Source organism: Maylandia zebra, linkage group LG14 (genome assembly GCF_041146795.1).
Source record: "Maylandia zebra isolate NMK-2024a linkage group LG14, Mzebra_GT3a, whole genome shotgun sequence".
NCBI lineage: Eukaryota > Metazoa > Chordata > Actinopteri > Cichliformes > Cichlidae > Maylandia > Maylandia zebra.
In genome coordinates this window covers 1,964,942-1,986,260 of record NC_135180.1, presented here as the reverse complement: position 1 = coordinate 1,986,260, position 21,319 = coordinate 1,964,942, and the positions used below count along the sequence as shown (strand labels likewise).

Genomic DNA, 21,319 nt, shown 5'->3' with positions numbered 1-21,319 from the left:
AGTAAAACAAACTCACCTGCAGTTGTCCACAATGTACTGCACAATCTTGTCCAGAACTTTCTCGAAGAGAGCCGTGCGGACCCAGATGTGTTTGATGGCCTGGGCGGAGAGGGGCTGAGGGGGCCGGCTGGTGGTGGAAGAGCCTTGTCTCCTCAGGGGTTCGTGGCCCACGCTCTGGGTTCTCCTGCACAACAAAGCACCAGTTACTGTAATTAACCAGCCTGCAGGAGCGCTCATGACACACAGGATTTCTACGGCTGATGCTGACCTACACTTATATAAATTTCAACCTGCAAAAGAACCTAAACTTTATCAGTTACAGATAAAGAATAAATAAACATCATGGATAAGGATAAAAGACACGTTACAATGTTACAATGAGTCTATGTGAGATTTGAAAAATGGGCAAAACAGTTCCATTTTTACACTTCTCTGCCTTCAAACGGCTCTGCAGAAGATACGTTATAACAATGACTAACTTACTGTATCTATTTCAATACCTCTCAACCTCTCCCCAACCTTTGAGAGCATTTGTTCTCTCCCCAACCGGTCGCAGCAGATGGCCCCGCCCCTCCCTGAGCCTGGTTCTGCTGGAGGTTTCTTCCTGTTAAAAGGGAGATTTTCCTTCCCACTGTCGCCAAAGTGCTGCTCATAGGGGGTCACATGATTGTTGGGTTTTTCTCTGTATCTATTATTGTAGGGTTTACCTTACATTATAAAGCACCTTGTGGCGACTGTTGTTGTGATTTGGCGCTGTGTAAATAAAACTGAATTGAATACCTGTAAATCTTAAATGCACAAACATGACCAGAGTGTCTAAGCTGGACCTTCTGACTGTGTTTGTGTGGTTGGACCATTCTTTTACATTTACCTGACAAATATTATGACTATCGATTTTCTTTTGCACTTCCAGCTAACACACAGACTGTTTTTCAGCTCAGTGAAAATTAAATAATTATACAAAGAACAGGTGTGGAGCGTGAAACACAGCTCATGCTCAGCTATGCTGCATTTGACCAGTTAGTTTTTTCCTGCCTCTTTAAAAGCATTTAATATTTGATAATTACAATAAAAAAAAAAACTTTTTTTCCCTGACAAACATTATTGGATGTATGTAGATTTTGCTTCAAGACCTCATAAAGTATCTGAAAATGTCATTAATGGTCTCCAGTAACACAAGCAAACAAGGAATGAATTTGTTTTATACGCTGTGCAAAGGCTGACTCAAAATTGCACCTTTGGCCATGAGGAGGCAGCATTTAACAGCACAATACTTACTATAGCCCATTATAACTTATTAATATTTATAATAGCTAAACACCGGCTGCTTTATTAGTAAATCTGTTCAACGTCAAGCAAAATGTGTCCTTTTATTCTGGACCTGAGCTGTGAGAAGCATTTCATGAATCTGGATACAGATGACTAACATCAGGCTGAGAGACGAGCACTTTCATCTCCGACTGAGTTTGATCTTTGGTGTTTCAACAGCAATCAAACAAAGCCACTCACACACACACACACACACACACACACACACACACACACACACACACACACACACACACACACACACACACACACGCAATTTTGAGTCAGCCTTTGCACAGCGTATAAAACAAATTCATTCCTTGTTTGCTTGTGTTACTGGAGACCATTAATGACATTTTCAGATACTTTATGAGGTCTTGAAGCAAAATCTACATACATCCAATAATGTTTGTCAGGGAAAAAAAGTTTTTTTTTTATTGTAATTATCAAATACACACACACAAACACACACACACACACACACACACACACACACACACACACACACTTCTACAAGCTAATGAGGATGCGTTTGTGCGTCTGTGCTGAATGTGGCTCGGCTGCCACAGTCACGATGATAGCAATCCCCCAGTGAGTGTGTGTGTGTGTGTGTGTGTGTGTGTGTGTGTGTGTGAGAGACCGAGAGAATAGCGTTCTTCTTCCAGCTGCTCTCTTCGGGGCTCGCCACAGAGGATCATTTGCCTCACTCTATCGTCACAGACGTCTGCTTCACTACATCCATGAATCTTCTCTCAGCTTCCTCTTTTCCTCCTGCCTGGCATCCTTTGTCCAGTATTTCCAGTGTCCTTCCTCTGCACATCTCCAAACCATCTCCACCTTGTCTCTCTAACTTTGTCTCCAAACTGCCTAACTCAGAGGTTCCCAAAGTGTGGGGCCCGCCCCCTAGGGGGCGCAGAGCCATTGCAGGGGGGGCGTGGTGTGAAAAAACAAACAAACAAAAAAAACAAACGCTTGGACACTGCTAGCATCATGGACAGGTTTTTGACGGGGCTCCCACACAAACGCAAAGCAGGAGATGTGCCAAGGTAGGTCTCTGTGACAGAATTAGTTTTCCCTGTCGGAAGCAGCGCTGGGCTCTCCAGATCACGGACAAACAGGATCCCACATTCTTGATTTTTAGTTCACAAACACTTTTTGTAATGACTCACTACTCCTGACATGTTGGAGATGTTTGCTCTTTATACAGTAAAGTTACAGCGGGATACAAATAACATCAGGCTGATCCTGCCACGATTTGTTCCCCGGTTCAAATCACGGACAAACAGGATCTCACAGCTGTTTATGTTTTTAAACCCATTTTGCACAGAGAGACATTTTTTTAAAATGTATTGACAGCAATGTTGAACATTATTACACAGGAAAAAACAACTACAGGTAAAATAATGACACTGTGACGCCTCTGCCTTTGTAAATGGAGGGACAGTAACTGTGTGTAAAACCTGCAGACAGTCAGATTAACAGCATTTCGTCTCTATCATTCTGCAACTCATCCCATGTAAACAATAACGTGGCCACAGCGTGACGTGAATAAAGGCACATACCTTTGACGTTGCGTGACCAACTCTGTATTCCTCATCCACACGTAAACGCAAAAAAGGAGTTTTAAAAAAATCTGTTTTCGATGATTCGAAACGCCGTTTACGTGGACGAAACAGCTGCGTGTTCAAAATCACCTGTGTAGGTGCGGACGTAGCGTAAAAGAGTTAGTAGTTTATTCTATTACTACCTGTAATTTATTGCAGTTTACTTTTATCTGCTTAATTGTTTACAATAAGTTTGAGGTGTGAAATAAACTGCAATGGAGCAAAATATGGGCGTGTGTGGTTGGAGGATGTGTTTGCGTGGTGGGGGGGTGCGAACATTTTCCTTGTGAAACAAAGGGGGGCCTAGCAAAAAAAGTTTGGGAACCACTGGCCTAACTCAAGCTGGCTTTGTGATGTGATCATTTATAATCCTGTCCATCCGGTCACTGGCAGGATGGCTGTAGCGCAGTAGTTTGATCCCTGTCTATATGCCAAATATCCTTGGGCAAGGTACGAACTTCAAGTTGCTCCCCGATGCATCCATCAGAGTATGAATGTTGGGTAGAAAACAATTCAATTCAACTTTATTTATATAGTGCCAAATCACAACAAAAGCCACCTCAAGGCGTTTATCTATCTAGATCGTACAATAATAGATACAGCAGAAAGTGCTTGTGTGATTGAGTGCTTTAAATGCTCACAGAGTAGAAAACCACTATACAAGAAGCAGACTCCAGACCGTAACATCTGCCACCTCCAGATCGACCTTCTGTCTTATTCCCAGTACTACTGTCTCCAAACCATCACTTGTAAACCTTCCCTTTCACTCTTTCTGCTTTCCTTCTGTCACAAATCCTCCCTGACACTCATCTCCAGCCACTCCACCCTGCCTACACTCTCTTCTTCATCTCTCTTGTGCACTTTGGATTCTGTCCAGTCCAAACTGGGACCTGGTTTCATAGTAGAGGCACCTGAAAGCCGAAGGCTCTGCTATGATATTCAAGACTTTGTATGTGAGGAGAAGGATTTTAAATTTGATTCTGGGTTTAATGGGGACCCAGTGCTCTCTGTTTCCAGCTTCTGGTTAAGCTAAAGGAGTTTTTAGAGCTGCCAGATTATAATGGATCATATACGTCCAGCCTAGAAGTAATAAATGCATTAGCTAGCTTTACTCTGAGACTGACATGAATAATTTTGTGACATTGTGCAAATAAATGAAAGCAGTCCTACATGTCTAACTCTTATGGTAGCTTCCTTTTAAATGGAGAGAAGCAACAATGTAGAAAAACACATAAAATTAAAAATGCATTAAATGAAATAAGTATTTGATGCCCAAGCAAAACATGACTTAGTGCTTGGTTTGAAACTGTTTCTAGCCAGTGTTAAGACGTTTGTTGCACACATCTCAGGAGGGATTTTAATGCACTCCTCTTTACAGAAACTCAAAATCATTGAGGTTTCTTGGCTGCTGCTCATCTCGAAGTTTCAGCCTCCACAGATTTTCTATCCGGTCTTTAAGTGATGACGTGACGAATTCTGCTTCCGGGCCCAAAGTAGTCTGCATTTAAGAAGGTTGTTGTGTTTTTAACATGTTTTAATGCTTTGTATCTTGTTCTATTTAATCTCAACAAGCCCCTAAAAACAGTCAGTGATCGCTGTCGACCTCTCTCGGTTTTTATTACCGCTCATCATTTTAAAGCTCAGTTTTTAAACCCTTACGATGTAACTACAGCCTAGCCCATGCTGCGGTATATTAATGACTAATGATGGATTATCTCAGTTGTTCTCCTGACTGACGTTTGGTCCGTTTACAGCATCCTGCTATGCGATTGCATTTGTCCCTAACCATCAGGAACCCTCACGTTAACTTTTATCGAGTGGAAAAAAGTTAGCGTTCATCCTCCAGCTTCACTGTTTATGTTATGTTAACATAACTTTGTCGCGCTAGCGATCACGTAGCACATGATCATTATATACCAGGTAGCCCAACTTCAGTAACCCAACAAACGTCACTGCTGTTTAGTTTTCTGTCTTCATTTGTGTTGGAAGTAATAGCAGAGCTGTACGTTTGAATTCTTTCAGAAATCTCTCAGTCAGAACATGCTATATCATGTTTAGGTGGAAGCTAGCGAGCTAACTTCCTGCTAACTTCATCTCCGTTAAATTTAATAAATTCCGTTTTCATGGATGCCTGGATGTTAAACTTAATTGTTACACCTGGTAGAGCAGAACGCTGATCATTTTATTAAAGATGAAAGGCTTCAGTGATGCTGCTGTGATTGTGTGACTCAGGGACCTGCAGCAGAGTTTGGGCCCAGACATGGCTAATAACGTCAGACTCAAAGACCGCATAGGAGTGAGATCTGGACTGATGACCTTAATGTTCATACTTTGGCAGCACGTTTTGGTTAAGTATTATTCCCATTCATGGCCTGGCTTCAGATTTCTGGCAGAGGGAAGGAAGTTCTTGTGTAGATTTTGCAGAATATGGCCCCATCCATTGGCCTCATAATGCAGTGAAGTCATCCTGTTTCCGTAGCAGATGCACACAGGAGCTTAAGTTAATTCCAAAGAGTTCGGTTTTGGTTCCATCTAACCACAGCACTTTGCTTCAAGCCTTCTCTGAGTCAATGAGATGTTCACTGGCAAACTTCAGACATGTTCTTGATGCTCTCAGATCATTAACAAGCTCCTCACGTGGAGTTTTGGGTTAATCCACCAGCTTTCTCATCATCATCCTCACAGCAACCATCAGGCTAACTCATAGTTATGCACTGGTCAGTGAAATCTTACACATACTAGAGATGGCACGATACCACTTTTTTATGTCCGATACCGATACCGATATCATAAATTTGGATATCTGCCGATACCGATATGAATCCGATATAGTGTTTTTTAATCAACAAAACTGTTTTTTAAATATCTTGCTGCATTTTGTATAAGTTCATACTCAAGTTTAAAACAACAACTACACTAAAGCTATTCTGTTACACCTGTATGCAAAAAAAAAAAATTTCATAGTTCAGCAATACTGATCAATCTAATAAACTTGAACCTACACCATCCTCCCTATAAGATAAGATAAGATAAGATAAGATAACCTTTATTAGTCCCACACGTGGGAAATTTGTTTTGTCACAGCAGGAAGTGGACAGTGCAAAAGTTATGACGCAAAAATTTCTATTCTGGTATTTTAAAGAGTACTTAGCATAAATATTAAGCAACCTAACTAATAGTGTTCCAACTCCCAGCAACAACAAAAATAAATAAATAAAAAATAGGGAACCACCCCTCACGCTCCACCTCATGATGCTTAATCGACGTAATCAACCTTAATTTGATGCAGTGTGAAAAAAAAGGCACAGAAATCAATTATTTTTCAAGAAATATTAAATAGATTCAACATCTTTCTTCAACAAAATTGCAGACTGCACAGATGGTACCTTCCCAAAGGAAAAAGTACTATAGCTTACTAGGGTATATATATTAGACTTAATAGTCACTATATACTATATACAGTAATGGACTTCTATTCATTTTACATCAAATTAAAACTTTGGGTGTCAGATAATTATTTATTAAAAGCTAGACATTTTAAATGAGAATAAGAAAGAAAAGTATGTCTTTGTGCCCCCTTTTCCCTGTTCATGCCCTATCGGCCCCCCTGGCTAAACTTTGCTAGATCCGCCCCTGCACAGTTACCAGCATCAGCTACGTAGAAAAAGATCCTGGAGTAGAAAGTAATATTAAATACATTCTAACAACAGCTGATCAAGCTTAAACGTGCTGCTGTTGTTCAGCCGCTGGTTTCCTCTTTCTGGTGCAAAGTGGGCCAAAAACAAACAAGAGACACGGACTCGCGACAGAAAAGCCGATCAGCTGATCGTTAAGCAGTTTCATGATTGAAGTAGCAGCAGGAGAGGCAGTCGCTCCATATATCGCTTGTTAAGCTTAACGCAGGAATGCTTTACATTCAGAGATGGACTTACACACTTGCTTTACTTCTCTCGGGATAACTTTGTCGGAGATGAAATGCCAGGTTGCTAGCGAAGCTCCACATGCTATCCAGACCACCGACAGGTCCCGCATGCCACAGCCGCTCTATCACGTGATGCATACTGCTCCGACGTGCTAACGTTCTGAGGTGAGTTATGGCGTGTTGCAAGTTTTGTGAGGTGCTTTCGTGATATTTAATGGATCGGATTACATTTTTTATTTTTCTCCGATATCCGATCCAGTAATTTAGGTCAGTATGGGACCGATACCGATACGTAATATCGGATCGGTCCATCTCTAACACATACTATTAATGTGCAGTAGCAATTAGTAGCAACTTATTACTCCACCTTCTTGTCTAAAGATATACATTTAGGCTCTGCAAAAATCCTGCTGGTTGCAGTCAAAATACCAAACTCGAGAATGAAAACCATGTGTGACAAACCATGTCTATCCAAAGACTAACGGTGTTGCTGACTGAATGAGAGTATAACATTACCCCACTGTGCATGCATTATTCATAAGCCATCAGGCTATTATGCATTTAATGTGGATGTGTTGCCTCAAAGCATCTTCTCTCATAAGTGTAATCTATTTGTAGTTTCAGGAGGTTTGATTTACTGTGTAAATATCCTTTCTGAAAACATGGCTGCCCACACAGTGCTGTCTCTCCTTCGTCTCTAGGCTTTACACATTCTAAAATGTCAACAAATAACTGATTTGATTACAGTGATCAGAAACGGTCTTAAGAATGCTTAAATGTAAGGTGCTTTTAGTGAGGGAGGGTAAAATTCTGGAAATACACAGAGAGAAGAGATACCACAAATCTGACAAAGCACTCCACATTTTTTTTATCTGTAGAAAAATATTTTAGCTTAGCCTAATACTGACATACAGAACAAGTTAACAGTAGCACTCACCTGTTTACCTGCTTCAGACTTGGCATTTTTACTGACATTGATTTATTATGTTTTTTGTATCCCTGTGGTGACTTCCATTTCATGTGTGTCACAGCTGGGCCAGCAGTCGTGTAGTGGAATGAAAAGGATCCAAAATGCAGGCAACTGACTGATGAAGTGTGACGTTTATTTACAAGGTGGGATAGTGGCAAGCAAGCAGTGAGGCATGACAAAACAACTGAAGAAACCTAAACTGGGAGAACTAAACGACAAACCTGAGAGCATACAAAAGTGGTGCGGGGCAGAGAGCCGCAGAGACAGGAACGAAACACCATAGAACGCAGACGAGCCGACAACGAACACAGACCGACACCCACAAGGTAATCGGGTAATCACACACAGGAGGGGAGAACAGCTGAACCTAATACACACAATGACTGGAGGACACAAGCTGAACACAATGACAACAGACACAGACCTTCAGAATAGAACAGGAAATCCAGAACACGAGCCTTCAAAGTAAAGCAGGAAACACACAGACTGATTTACAACACAACACGGGGACATAGGGTTGCCAACTCCCTGAAAAAAAAAAAAAAAAGGACGCCTAATTGGCCAGGGCTGGGCGACCCGATTGTCTTCACCCTTCCCAGTGTGGGGAATTTCTTAGCTCTAGTTTTTGTGTGTGTAGTTATTTTTTTAACCATTTGACAAAGTGCATACCCTTTTCAGCTCAATACTTTTGTTTCTAAATACGGAACGATTCTGTTTTTCAAGGGACGGTTGGCAACCCTACGGGGACATGAACAGAGCACCGAGGACAGACACAGGTAGGGCTGATAAAACACTGAACTTCAGGTTCAACCCTAAACTAATACAAAATCAGAATAAACACAAGGCACAAAAATGAACTTCAAGGAAACACAAAACGCTGGGTCAAACTGACCCAGGACCATGACAATGTGTAGGATAAAAGCTACAAATAAAGAGAGACATCATCGTTTGTCTCTCCTTTTGAGTACATTCACTAACATTACTGTATTCCTAAATCACTCATCCCAGATTGTAACCATCAAAACTCTTAATCGTTAATCCAAAACTAAACAGGCTGTGAAAAAGTAGGACTCACACACACACACACACACACACACACACACACACACACACACACACACACACACACACACACACACACTCACACACACACACACACTAAGTGTATCCATACAGCTGTCTAGTTGTCATAGCACAAACTTTACGTGCATGTGATGTGTTTAGGAGAATCTATAATAACATGGCTTACGCTCTGACCCATCAGGCACTCGATTAGCCGACTTAGAATTCAAATGGTTCCCAAGCATCTTTGAACCAAGCAGTGACTGCTGAAGCTGAAAAATGAAGTCAGGGGAGAAGTTCCAAAAACTGCAGAATCCCATGGAATGAGCATTATCAATAACCAGTGTTGGGTAAGTTACTTTAAATTAGTAACTTAGTTACATTACTAGTTACTTCCATCAAAAGTAACTTAGTTACTTCAAGTTACTCGTTACTTTCAGAGTAACTAGTTACTAGGGAAAGTAACTTTGGTTTTACTCAGAATTCTCTTGTTAATGTGTTGCTTCCATAACTGGATACCCAGCAAGATTGCCAGTCTTCTAGCTTGCTTACTTGCCACAGTGCACTGTGCCACCTACCAAAGGAAAAGATAATGTGCACATTTCCACGAGAGAAATCCCACGCCTGATTCTATCCTAGCTTTTTACATCCAACACAAAAACTGCAGTCGTGGTGCTTTCGATTGTACTCAGAACTCGGAAATTCTGCCTTCTGAATAGGAAGATGTAGGCAACACCAGACTGCAGATGAGCTGCATACAGGGCTGGACTGGGACAAAAAATCGGCCCGGGCATTTTGACTAGAGAGCGGCCCGCCATTATAGGAAAAATCATAAAGCCTTTGAATGAAGATAAACGCTGTTGTGACAGTGATGTACACTGTTCTGATGGTATATATGCATCAATCTATCAATCGTTTGTTGCAAGACTCAGATAATTATTTTTTTTAAAAGTGAGACATTTTAAATGAGAATAAGAAAGAAAAGTATTTCTTTGTACCCCCCTCTCCCTGTTAATGCCCTACCTGCCCCCCTGGCAACACTTTGCTAGACCCGCCCCTGCACAGTTACCAGCTGTCAGCTACTTAGAAAAGTATCCTGGTGTTATTTGTCTCTCAGAAACAGTTCATAACTTCAACTCATTCATGTCACCTAAAAGGTAAACCTGTTTCTCCATCACCTGTTCAGCTCTGATGATTCAGTAAGGACATCTCCTGGTTTCATCTTCATGTTTCCCTCTCACCAGATAACCAAACCGACATCATGACCAGCAGCTTTACAGCTGTGGCTCCAGCAAACATCAGCTGATACTAGAAATTAATATTAAATAAATTCTAACAACAGCTGATCAAGCTTAAACGTGCTCCTGTTTAGCACGACATCCGCTGGTTTCCTCTTTCTGGCGCAAATTGTTCTACCTGAACTAGAGAAGCTTGTGTTAAGTGCTAAACTGTGTGGTTCTCCGAATGATGTCATTCCACCCCGTTTTCTGAAAGAGGTGTTTCCTACTGTTGGACCACATATTTTAAACATAATCAATACCAGCCTCTTGTCAGGTCAAGTACCAAGTGAGTTTAAGCATGCAGTTATTCATCCCTTACTTAAAAAGCCAGGCTCAGATATTTCAGTAAGTCCGGGACAAACTGTTCCTTTTCACCTCAACAGGAAACCCGTAATAATTTCTCTGAATACCAGACGATTCCGTTTTTTACGGGACGGTTGGCAGCTCTAATAATTAACCTTATGAACAAAATAAAGTTCAACATCAGTAACATAGCACCACCCAGCTGTATAGAAACTGTATAGAAGCTGTATAGAAGCTAGCACGCAGTACGAAAAAGTCAGCATAACAAAAATAAACTCCACCTAAACTTGGTTCATATCTGACCCAGAGAGACTGCAGGTCATAACTTCTTACCTGAAGTTCAGTTCACCTGACAGGCTGACACTCTCGGACCAGCAGCGCTTCGGGTCTCTCCTCTTGCCTCCCCTTCCCTCATCCACCTGCTGGCCTCCACCACTTGCTAATGTTACTGAATCTGTGAAAGCTCCGCGATAGCCACCACACGAAGTAACGAGTAACGACCCTATCTAAATCCCAGTAATGAGTAACGCGTTCCTGATTTTGGCATAATAACTAGTTACCGTGCTCGTTACCACAATGATAACGTAGTTACTGTAACGCGTTACTTAATAACGCATTAGTCCCAACACTGCCAATAACATTATTAAAAAGCATGTTCACAGCCTGGTTCAGAATCTGCTTTGGACACTTCTTTTCATCTGTTACTGCACTAATAACTGCATGTGTGAGTTGCACCCGTAGAGTTTATGAATGGCAACAAAGCTGATAGCTTATCACAGTAGTGACAGAAGGATGGTTGTAAAACAATAAATCATAAAGAGAAAGCATCGAGGCAGGTTGTCCACTGTAGTCGGTGACACACAGAAGTCAAACCCCTCATGCTCTGCTGTAATTACTACTCACTTCACCCCCATAACTCTTTAGTCCACTGTTGATCTCTGCTCATATTCTTTCTCTGGCCTCTCGTTTCCCATCATGCTCAGCGATTCTTTCACCGCCAGTGGGCCAAACCATGTTGCCATGGCAAACAGGGTAAATGAGAGATGGAGCCCTGAGGTAGGATGACAGAGAGCATTGTCTGGGAGTGTGTGTGTGTGTGTGTGTGTGTGTGTGTGTGTGTGTGTGTGTGTGTTCGTTCTGAGTGTGCTTGACTGGATGTATGGATTCTAGCACAGGGATGTGATTTGTGCAAACCACATTTACACACAACAATAGGCTTTAATGTTGTGTGCAGTCTCTCAGGAGGGAAAAGGCCGACCAGATGTGACAGATGAATGAGAGACACTACGCTGATATGAAGACGCAGCGCTGAGCACCCAGTGTACCCAAACACGTTTAACTCAGCTTTACATCAAATAACGCAGCCATGTCGCAATGATGTTGTGGTTCACATTCTGCCTGCACATAGTTTATGCAAATATGGAGGTGTGTGTGTGTGTGTGGTAGCCATGTGGTACAATTAATGACCAAGCAAACAGCTCAACTAGTACATCTGCGCCTGTAGATGAAGCAGTTTATCATAGTCTGTATCTGCAGGCACACATGCAGAAAGATGCAAGTAATCCACACACTCACATGCAGACCTCAATGCAGACCTGAGGCTTATCACGGTGTGCACACAGACCATTCATCCTTAGCAAACACTCAACTGAGCTGATATTGTGTCTGCTGGTGACAGACACTGGAGATATATCTCCAGTTGTGTGTTTTACAAAAACTGGAAGGCATTTGGACGTCCTAGTGGACCTTTGTGCTTTTGATGACGAATTTTATGGCTCTAGAACCCAACCGGGCCCAAGTGGACGTTATGAAGATAGTGAAACTTTAAAACATAAATATGGACTAACAATAATGCAACAGTAGCCTTTGAAGTGAAAACACCTAATTTAACAAGTTCAATCAATAAGCCCAGAATCGATGGAATCAGGCAGATGTTGTCAATAATTTAAAATGCTACTGCACATCTTTTAAAAATCTCACAATTAAAAAAAACTACAAGCAAATTCTTCTGTCTACCATTATGACTTAAATATGCTAATATGCACAAACTAGCTCATACACAGCATCACCCAGCAAACAAAAGTCAAAGTAGAGAGCACCTGCAAAAAGATGGCAAAAACCTCCTCCTCCACCAATGCACCGAAGACCCCCGGGCTTGGGCAGGGCCCCAGCGCATGCACCAACCACGGCCCAAACCCCCCAGGCCCAACCAGAACCCTAATTCGAAGGCGTAGTGCCCCCTGTATCTCAAGTCTCCAAGCCCACCCTGGACCTGCCAAGGAGCAGAGCGGTGACCAGGCCAGGCAGCCGCCAGAAAAACACCACCCAAGAGACACCAAAGCCCCATTCTGGTCAGAACCACAGCTCCTGCACAGAACCCCTCAAGAAACCCACCCCTAGGCAACCGCCAGACCCCCCAAGTCCGTACGCCCCCCTAACCCCACTAGGTGATGGAGCGATCAAAGGAACCCAGAGAGATTGATCTGATGTGGCGGCAGAGGCTGTCTCAAGGCTAATATGGTCCAGCAAAAGAGCTCTATATCGGTTAATACTAAGATTATTTTTGTTTTTCCACTTCATGGGGACAGTCTTCTTAGCAATGTGGTGGTACTGCGATGAACACAGTACACACCAACGTTTCAAATGCAGGTTTGACAGGTTTGTGAGTGTACACTTTATCCAAAACCTAGTGACGGTTTACTCATGTTTGTTATTGGGTGAGTGTGGCGTGTTGTATAGAGCACTTTGAGTAATCTGGGAGAGTAGAAAAGCGTTATTCAAGAATCAGTCCACTCACTCTCTAAACAGAGTTTCGTCATGTTACTTTTGCATTATTACATTCTGGCACATGTTCTTATTACATGGCTTGATTAAGGCTCACATTAGGCTGACATCTGGGGCCAGAGCTGAAACTGTTCTGGGCCAGCACAGGGCCACCAGTGCATCTGCAACTGGCCTTGTGCTGGCCCATGTGTGGGCCACCTCTGGCAAACCAGGTCTGGGCCACCAAAGGGCCGTCATTCTTTGCGGTATGTGGGCCTTGTGTAGGCACATTGTGTAGTCCAGATCCGGGCCATACCAATTTTGCTATGTGGGTACCAGAGGGTACTGCATGGTGCTGCAGAATGCTGTGGTAGTCCTTTTGGTTCAGGGTGCCTCTCACTCTGTACAAGTCACCCACCCTGGATCCAGAAAAACAGCCCCAGACCATCACACTTCTTCTTCCATGTTTGACAGTTGATGATACACACTGTGCAACCATCCTTTCACCTACTCGACGGCGTACAAAGATTCTACAAAAATCCAAATTTTGATTCATGAGTCCATAATACCTTCTTCCAGTCTTCAGTAGTCCAATGGTGGTGTTTCATGGCCCAAGCAAGCCTCTTTGTCTTATTCTGATGTCCTAGCGATGGCTTTCTTGCTGCAACTCATCCTGCCCATAGTTTGTGGGTGTGTGTAGTTAATGTTGAACGCTGCATTTGACGCTCAAGTGAATGAGAAAAAACACGTCGATCGGTTGTAAGAAAGTGTGGCAGTATGTAGACCCGAGTGGTGTTTGGTGTTGTCTGATTATATGTGTGCACATTAACTTATATGATGTAGTGGATGTGGTGACACTGAGTGTGTATCTGCGTGATCGTGGTGTGCAAATGAAATAATCTTTGTGTAAAGACCAAGGGTGCAGAAGCAGAAAAACAAGAAAGAAAACTAATTGGGGGGACGTTGGGGTTGAGAAGGAGTGAAAAGAGTACGCTGTTTGTAACTAAGTAGGAAAACAGCTGATCTGTAGAGTGAGGGAAGAGAAAAGGAAGAAGAACATGCAAAGGGCCAAGAGGCAGAGATGAAAGGGAAACTCGAAGGAAAACAAGAACATAGTAACCGTCACGTTTACGCTGCGGTGACTGAGGGTGATTGATCTGTTATGACGTCACGTTGCATTAACAAATTGACATGAATAAGCTAGACAGATAAGGGAAGAGGAGGAGAGAAAAAGGCAGTGCATTCTCATCTGGAGTGGCGTTAATACAACCAGGGAGAGGTGCTGGGGTCGCGACTCTTCACCGTCTCCTCATGAAATCTTTGAATTTGGCCACAACAGGTCGCGGTCTCCTGGCTCCCTGCGATGAACACGGTGGAAGGTGATGTTCTTTACAGTGTCTTCCCGAAGCTTCAGGTGGGTCTTCATGAAGGTTTTAATGGTAACTTTTGCTCCTCAAAAGTTACCTGAAGGTAATCTCATGCTACGGGCCTGGAGATCGATGACACTCTCTTTTATTTTTTTATTTTCTTCAGCTGGGTCACATTCTCAGTTAGACAAGTGACAAAGTCCCACAGCTGAAACCTGAAAGCTGGACAGTCGCTTATCGATTGAGTCCAGTATTTGTTTAACTCTGAGCCACCATTCGCTTTTCCCCGCCAAGTCTCCAGGTGTCTGACATCACCTAGACCTTTGCCATGGAAGATTATCTGGTTTCACCTGATTAGTACTCTAAGCTATCAGGGCAGAACAATTACATTCTCTTCCACTAGAGGGCAGTACAACTACCTGCTCTAATTAAATGGTGCCAACTGCCAGTAAAACAGGAGAAGATGAAGAAGAATTTATGTACCGTATTTCCCGGACTACAAAGCGCACCTGAATATTAGCCGCAGAAGCTAAAATCAGGGGAAAATCCTGTTTTGTACATACATTAGCCGCACCTGACTAAAGGCCGCAGGTGTTTCAATGTTGACTTATCATATGTAAGAGAATATGCACAAAGCGAATTGTCAGGAAAGAGATGGCTGTTTGGAGACACACCACTTTTGTTAATATTTTGAAAAACAAGTTATGGGTACATATTTGCACATGTGCTGTGCTTCATAAATGAGTAACAAATGTAGTACATAACAATAACCTACAGCACACCAGAAAAATAGATCCGGACTACCTTTCAGGCTCAGGTGCAGCGACACGGCTTTAACAAGAAGAAAAGTCAGTCATTCACCACCATCTTCCTCTTCTTCCTGCGCACTAAAACCACCAAAGTCCTCTTCTCCAGTGTCGGAAACGAACAGGCTCAGGGTGGCTTCGTCATCCACTCTCCGCTTCTCTCCTTCGTTGTCACTTTCAAAACCAAAGAAATCCTCGTTGTCAGTGTCAGAGTCGAACACCCTCAGAAGGGCCGTGGCGGTGTCCTCCTCTCCATCATGCAGTAGTCCAGCCCTTCAAAATCCGTTGGTGATCGTGGATGTTTGCACACTTTTCCACGCTGTCAGAATCCACCGGTGGAGTTGAGCATAACTTGCTTTTCGCAAGTTTATCGCCACTCATCATCCACGACTCCCGCTGAACGCTACTTTGAAGTTTGTTTTTCGCGCTACTTGTACGGCACTATGTTGCCTGGCGGACAGACACGTGACCAACATACCACTCTTGAACCCCGATACTTTGTGTCTGATCACATGCCCTTCCGCCAGGCAACGTAGTGCCGTACAACAGCGGAACAAACAAAACAAATCGTCTTACGATATGACAAAAATCACGGACAATCCTTAGAAAAGCCGCACCTGACTAAAAGCCGCAGGGTTCAAAGCTGGTGCAAAAAGTAGTGGCTTATAGCCCGACAATTACGGTAATAGTCATTTGAAAAGGAAAAAGTCAGTCTGACCTTGGTCCTGGACCGAGAGGAAGGCCGAGCATGAATAGTGATCATAAGAAAGCAAAAAAGGTAAACTGGGGACAATCCGAGCTAACTCCGCTATGCCTGGTGTGCTGTGTGGTTTTTCTAATGTGAAACATGCTGTGGCTCCAAAAGGTTGGGAAATACTGACCTAGAGCATTTTCATGGACTGTGTCTGAGATTAGAGACGTTTTTATACCCAAATTTGAGCCTGGTGGACGCTGAGAAGTCAGAAATGAAACAAGCATATTCATTCATTCGTTTTTTTCTGTACAGGAAAGCGAGTCAGTAATTATAATTTGCCATCTTAATCAAAACATAATAATTTGCTTGGATGGATAACATTATATAATAAAAATAATTTTATTTTATCATTAAAATATCATTCCAGTTAAAGAACATGCAAACACTGGTGCATTCGGCATCACAGAAGCATTAATGTTAATTTAGGGCAGCTGTTGCAATAACTTGGATGATTTTTGTGTGATTTCTTTATCGCTATCATAACTAACACAGATCACATTTCTGTAATCTTCAGAGCAACAGCATCAACTGTGGGGAGACCTCGTTTGTCTGTTATTCTGTCCACCCTGTCATAAAACTGTCTCTGCTACCACATTTATTGTCCCTTAATCATTTAAAGTTCAGGTGAATAATTAGGGCTACACTAACAGTCTTCTTATCCTCCTTCATAAATTGGGCTGAAATGGGGAACAGAGTCTCTCCCTTTCTAATTAAGACGACAGATTCACTCCGTTTGCACTAATGGTGGCGGAGTCAGGTACGGTCCTGCTGCTCTCGTCATAAAGTGATGAACTGAAACCTTAATGTGGAATCATGACAGGGGTTCGAAAAGCATTTAGTAAGCGATGCGTCATGGCTGCCTCGGGACAGATTTGGGTGAATTCAGCACAGCAGACAGTAAAAGCAAAGCAACAGGAGGGGTCGGCGACATCTGCGTGACCAACCTGGTAAGATCAGCCTGCTGCTGGAGCTGCTCCTGCACTTTACGGCAAACCTCGCCGGCGGTGTCGCAGACTTTGCCGACCTTGGTGAAGAGGGCTGCGATCTTGTCGCTGCGGAGAAACCCAGCAGCTCGTCTCTTCAGCAGGTGACCCAGGCAGGCCTCGACGGCAGCTGCAGGGACAGCAGGCAGCTGAGTTAATACTGACAAGGGCAGGAGAGCAACCAGAGGAAAGTATACACAAAGTGGAGGAGAAGAGATAACAGCTCAATTTTGAATTGAAGGAATCAGCAAGAAAGATGGAGACTGACATAATTATCACATTAAATGAAATAAAGCCTGAAAAGCTTGTGGTCAGCACAACCAAACACGCCAAATGGCTGAGACGATAGCATTTTTATCAGCTGAACACTGTTATAGTCTGTTCTAGTGTTTGTATCTCTACGCTATCCACTCGGTCTTGTAGCACTGAGCGCTGACGTGGCAGCACAGAGGAAGATTGTGCTCTTCCAACAAGAAATACAGTGTTTTAAAGTGTTAATGTATTTTTTTTAACTTTATGTACTTGATAAATCTTTATTGATTCATAAAACGAAAAAAAGCAGGACTACAACAGCGACCAGGCTATCAAGGCAGTAGGTAGAGAGAACATTAGGGAGGTGGCTTGCTGTTAGCAGTGCCTGTGAGTACACTGATTGCGGATTGTCTAATTACTACTGACTCAAACTTATTTGAACAGAGACAAACTTGTTTTTGAAAGAAAAGGCAGACAAAACCTCATTTTCACATTTTCCCACGAATGTGAGAAGTCGCAATGAAAGGAACCTGATGAGCACAAACATGTTCTGTTACAGTCGTGGAAAATTTGTCTTCTTTTGATTTTGCTTTCATCCTTTAATGGCAATTTCCAATCAATGTGGAATTATCAAAGATTTTCCTCTGAACTGCAAAGTGGTAACTCTGCTAATTATTAAACATGCAGCTGGTTTGAGAATATAAAACTACATGTGTCATTTCTCTGCAAGTGAGCTGCACAGCAGTGTTTATGTGCACATGGGTGCTGCTGCAGCTGACCTCTGATTTCCACCTGCAGGCTTTTATAGATAAAGTTATTAGTGAAACACCCTGACATATTTAGAGGGTTGCCGGCGGTAACCTCAGCGTGCAGCTGCAAGATGACTATGTGGAAGAACAAATGCATTACGAACAGGACATTAGTATATGAGCTGAGGCACAAGTACAGAAGGGCACTGACTCATATGCAGAAAATGAGGGAGAAATTGAGGTAAACAGTCTCTTCCTAGCTGTGACCCATCCATTAGCCGTCTCCCTCCCTCCCTCTGTAATTGCTGCATTAGTGCTCAGCCATAATGAGCTTTAGGGCTGATGTTGAAAGCAAGATTGTGACACAATTATTTCAGCCAAAGCAAACAGAGAATTTAGCTCGTACTTACTCAGAGACTGTTTTTAATACGCAGCATGTTTTATTAATGCACCGTTATTTCAAATAAAGGTGTCTGCAGATGCTCTGGATCCAAATGAGCTTCAGTGTATATATACAGAAGCCACAAAGATTATATTTATTAAAAAGCCCATCTGAAATATGTGATTCATGTCAGGTTTGAGCACTTGTGGTTCTCTGCTTGCTTTTGCTCTGTGAGGTGAATCTACCACATAATATTACAGACCGACAACAATGTTATTCTCTGCGATGCTGGGAAAAACCTGCTTTATGGGTGCAATCGTCTGCTTTTATTGCTACTCTAGGCACCTTAGAGGGTTGCTCAGAGGCTTGGAGATTTTCACTCACAAAGCTGTCTGTGCAGTACATTCACAGCAGCTTCTGTCTGGCAGATTAATACATTAGCCTCTGGGGACGTCTTGCTGGTAATACTTTCTCGTGTAAAACTGTCCTTTATCCTATTAGAAGAGGATCGCCAGTATTAGCAGCAGAAGAAGAAGTGAAGGTTTGCAGGGAGGGAATATTGATGCACGGTTGTTTCTGTGGAAACACAAGAATTGAGGACAGGATGCAAGCAGCTCTCCCACGGGAGGAACCGCACCCAGCATCAGCTCATCCTGCTGCCTCTCCTTACAACTGGCCTGTTAATTCATGTTCTGGGTGTCTGTGGCTCTGATGAATCATCAAATCCAAGCTATTACACGAATAATTAGCATCATTCTAGGGCTATGGAAGAAAACACTGTGAAATAAGTGCTGCTGGGACCACAGAGCAGCGGAAGGCTCGTTTCAATACTACCAAAACATGCTCGCCATGCAAAATGTTTTCATTTTGGTTTAAAACATTCGCCGAATCCTTCGAGTCGCCCCTTCGATACCTCTGCTGATAACTCTAGATTTATGACAAGCATAGCTGTGTGTGGTTTTTCAACGCCAGTTTAAAGATCCGGCTGTCCACGTTGGTCATTCAGAAATCCACCATCACACATTATTAGAATATTTCCTAATATCAATGAAAAAGTATTTTAACATACAGAAATGACCAACAATGCACTAATTTACACACTTAGTATGTTGAGTCCATGAATTACTGGATCAGTGTGGCGTAACATGGAGCCAATAAGCTTGCAGCACTGTGTTGAATCATGGACCCTGGGTCTGAGGAACCCAGGGTCCATGAGCAGATTTGGACTGATATTATATGCTATATGTATATTGAATGTATTGTGCTGCTGTCCCTTGTTTTCCTGCTTGCTGGTGTGTGTGTGTGTGTGTGTGTGTGTGGGGGGGGGGGGGGGGGTACAGGTGTATCTGGTAGGCCAGTGTACAGGCACCATCAACCCTGGTGGGTGGGCCCTGCCAGGAGGCTGGCCACACCTAGGATGATGCCACACACCTGCAGCTGATTGGCCTCGTCTGGAGGGAGTTACTTTAGAGCACAGGTGTTGAACCCAGGCCTCGAGGGCCGGTGTCCTGCAGGTTTTAGATGTGTCCTTGATCCAACACAGCTGATTCAAATTGCTAAACGTTCTCCTCAGCATGTCCTGAAGTTCTCCTGAGGCCTGGTAATGACCGAATCATGTGATTCAGGTGTGTTGACCCAGGGTGAGATCTAAAACCTGCAGGGACACCGGCCCTCGAGGCCTGGAGTTCCTCACCCCTGCTTTAGAGAGTGGCTGAGCTCCCATCAACGTGGGATCGTTGCGTGAGGCTACCCGTCAATTTCTCTGCTAGATGTCCGTTTTGACACAAGTGTACTAACGGCTCCTCTGTGTTTTTTTTCTGGAAGGCTGTAGGAACAAGGAGGCAGTGAGCACGTTGTATAAAGGGAGCGGACACACAAAGCCACGGGCAAGGGGAGAAGACACTGGACGGGAGTCGGGGAGCACACGGGGATTTATTATTGGATTGTATTTTCTTCACTGTGAATAAACGCACTGTTTGCATTGCAAGAGTCCAGCGTTCGGGTCCTCCTTCCCCACATCCCCACGGTCTGCCAGCGCAGCCGTGACAAGTTGTTACTGAAGCCTGATAGAAGTTGCCTTTAAGTTTGTCTATATTTTTGGATAGCGTGTTTCTGGTCTTCCACAGATTATCCACGGGGTTCAGCCAAGTTGGCTAATCGATCAGTCTGACCAATAACAGTCTTGGTACCGTCGGTAGGTGACCAGTCCCACTGGAAAAGGAAATAAAGGTAAAGGAGAAAGTGTCTCCACAAAGCTTTTCATGGAAGTATGACATCCTGGTAACGGGCTGCACTGACTTTGGACTGAATAAAACACAGTTGACCAAACACCATCGATACCAACCAAAGACAAAGCAACTGTTCACACACTGTGGAAACTTCTCACTGGTCTTCAAACACTTCACACCCCTGGAACTTAATTTACAAATAAAATGCATCTAAAAAGAGAAGTTTTCTATTTATTCCACTACTTTTGACATTGTCCCTGGCTCAGGAGTGGTTTCATATTGGGACAGCAACAGCTGTGTAGTCAGTCACGATGCACAGACATCAGTCTCACATCGCTCTGAACTTCTAACTTCATTCGCTTTTCTTGATAATCTTCTGTCACAGGCTGGGTCTCTGACCCAGCGCTCTGAGTTCATTTTTGTATTTGTCTCATTTTTGATATGTGATTGGGTTTTGTGTCATTTCCTATCTAGCTTTAGTTTAAGCTGTTATTTATTATTGTTCCCTTGGTTTTCTAGGTTCTGGGTTCTTGTATTATTCATCACGTATTAGGTCTGTTAAGTTGTGTTGTCATATCTAGTTTTA

At 43.0% G+C, this 21,319-nt stretch overlaps 1 protein-coding gene across 4 annotated transcripts in view; it reads right to left on the bottom strand.

Moving 5' to 3' along the window:
- Positions 1–21,319, bottom strand: part of sgsm2 (small G protein signaling modulator 2) — a 116,453-nt gene that overhangs the window by 28,233 nt on the left and 66,901 nt on the right. For all 4 annotated transcript variants that reach the window (XR_013101589.1, XM_076892107.1, XM_076892106.1 and 1 more), the window contains exons 3-4: positions 17,084–17,252; positions 17–184 (exon numbers count right to left, since the gene is read on the bottom strand). Coding sequence is in view for 3 of the 4 variants with exons in the window: in XM_076892107.1 (XP_076748222.1) it covers positions 17–184; positions 17,084–17,252 (337 nt within the window). In the remaining variant the exon portion in view is untranslated. The remainder of the gene's footprint in view (positions 1–16; positions 185–17,083; positions 17,253–21,319) is intronic.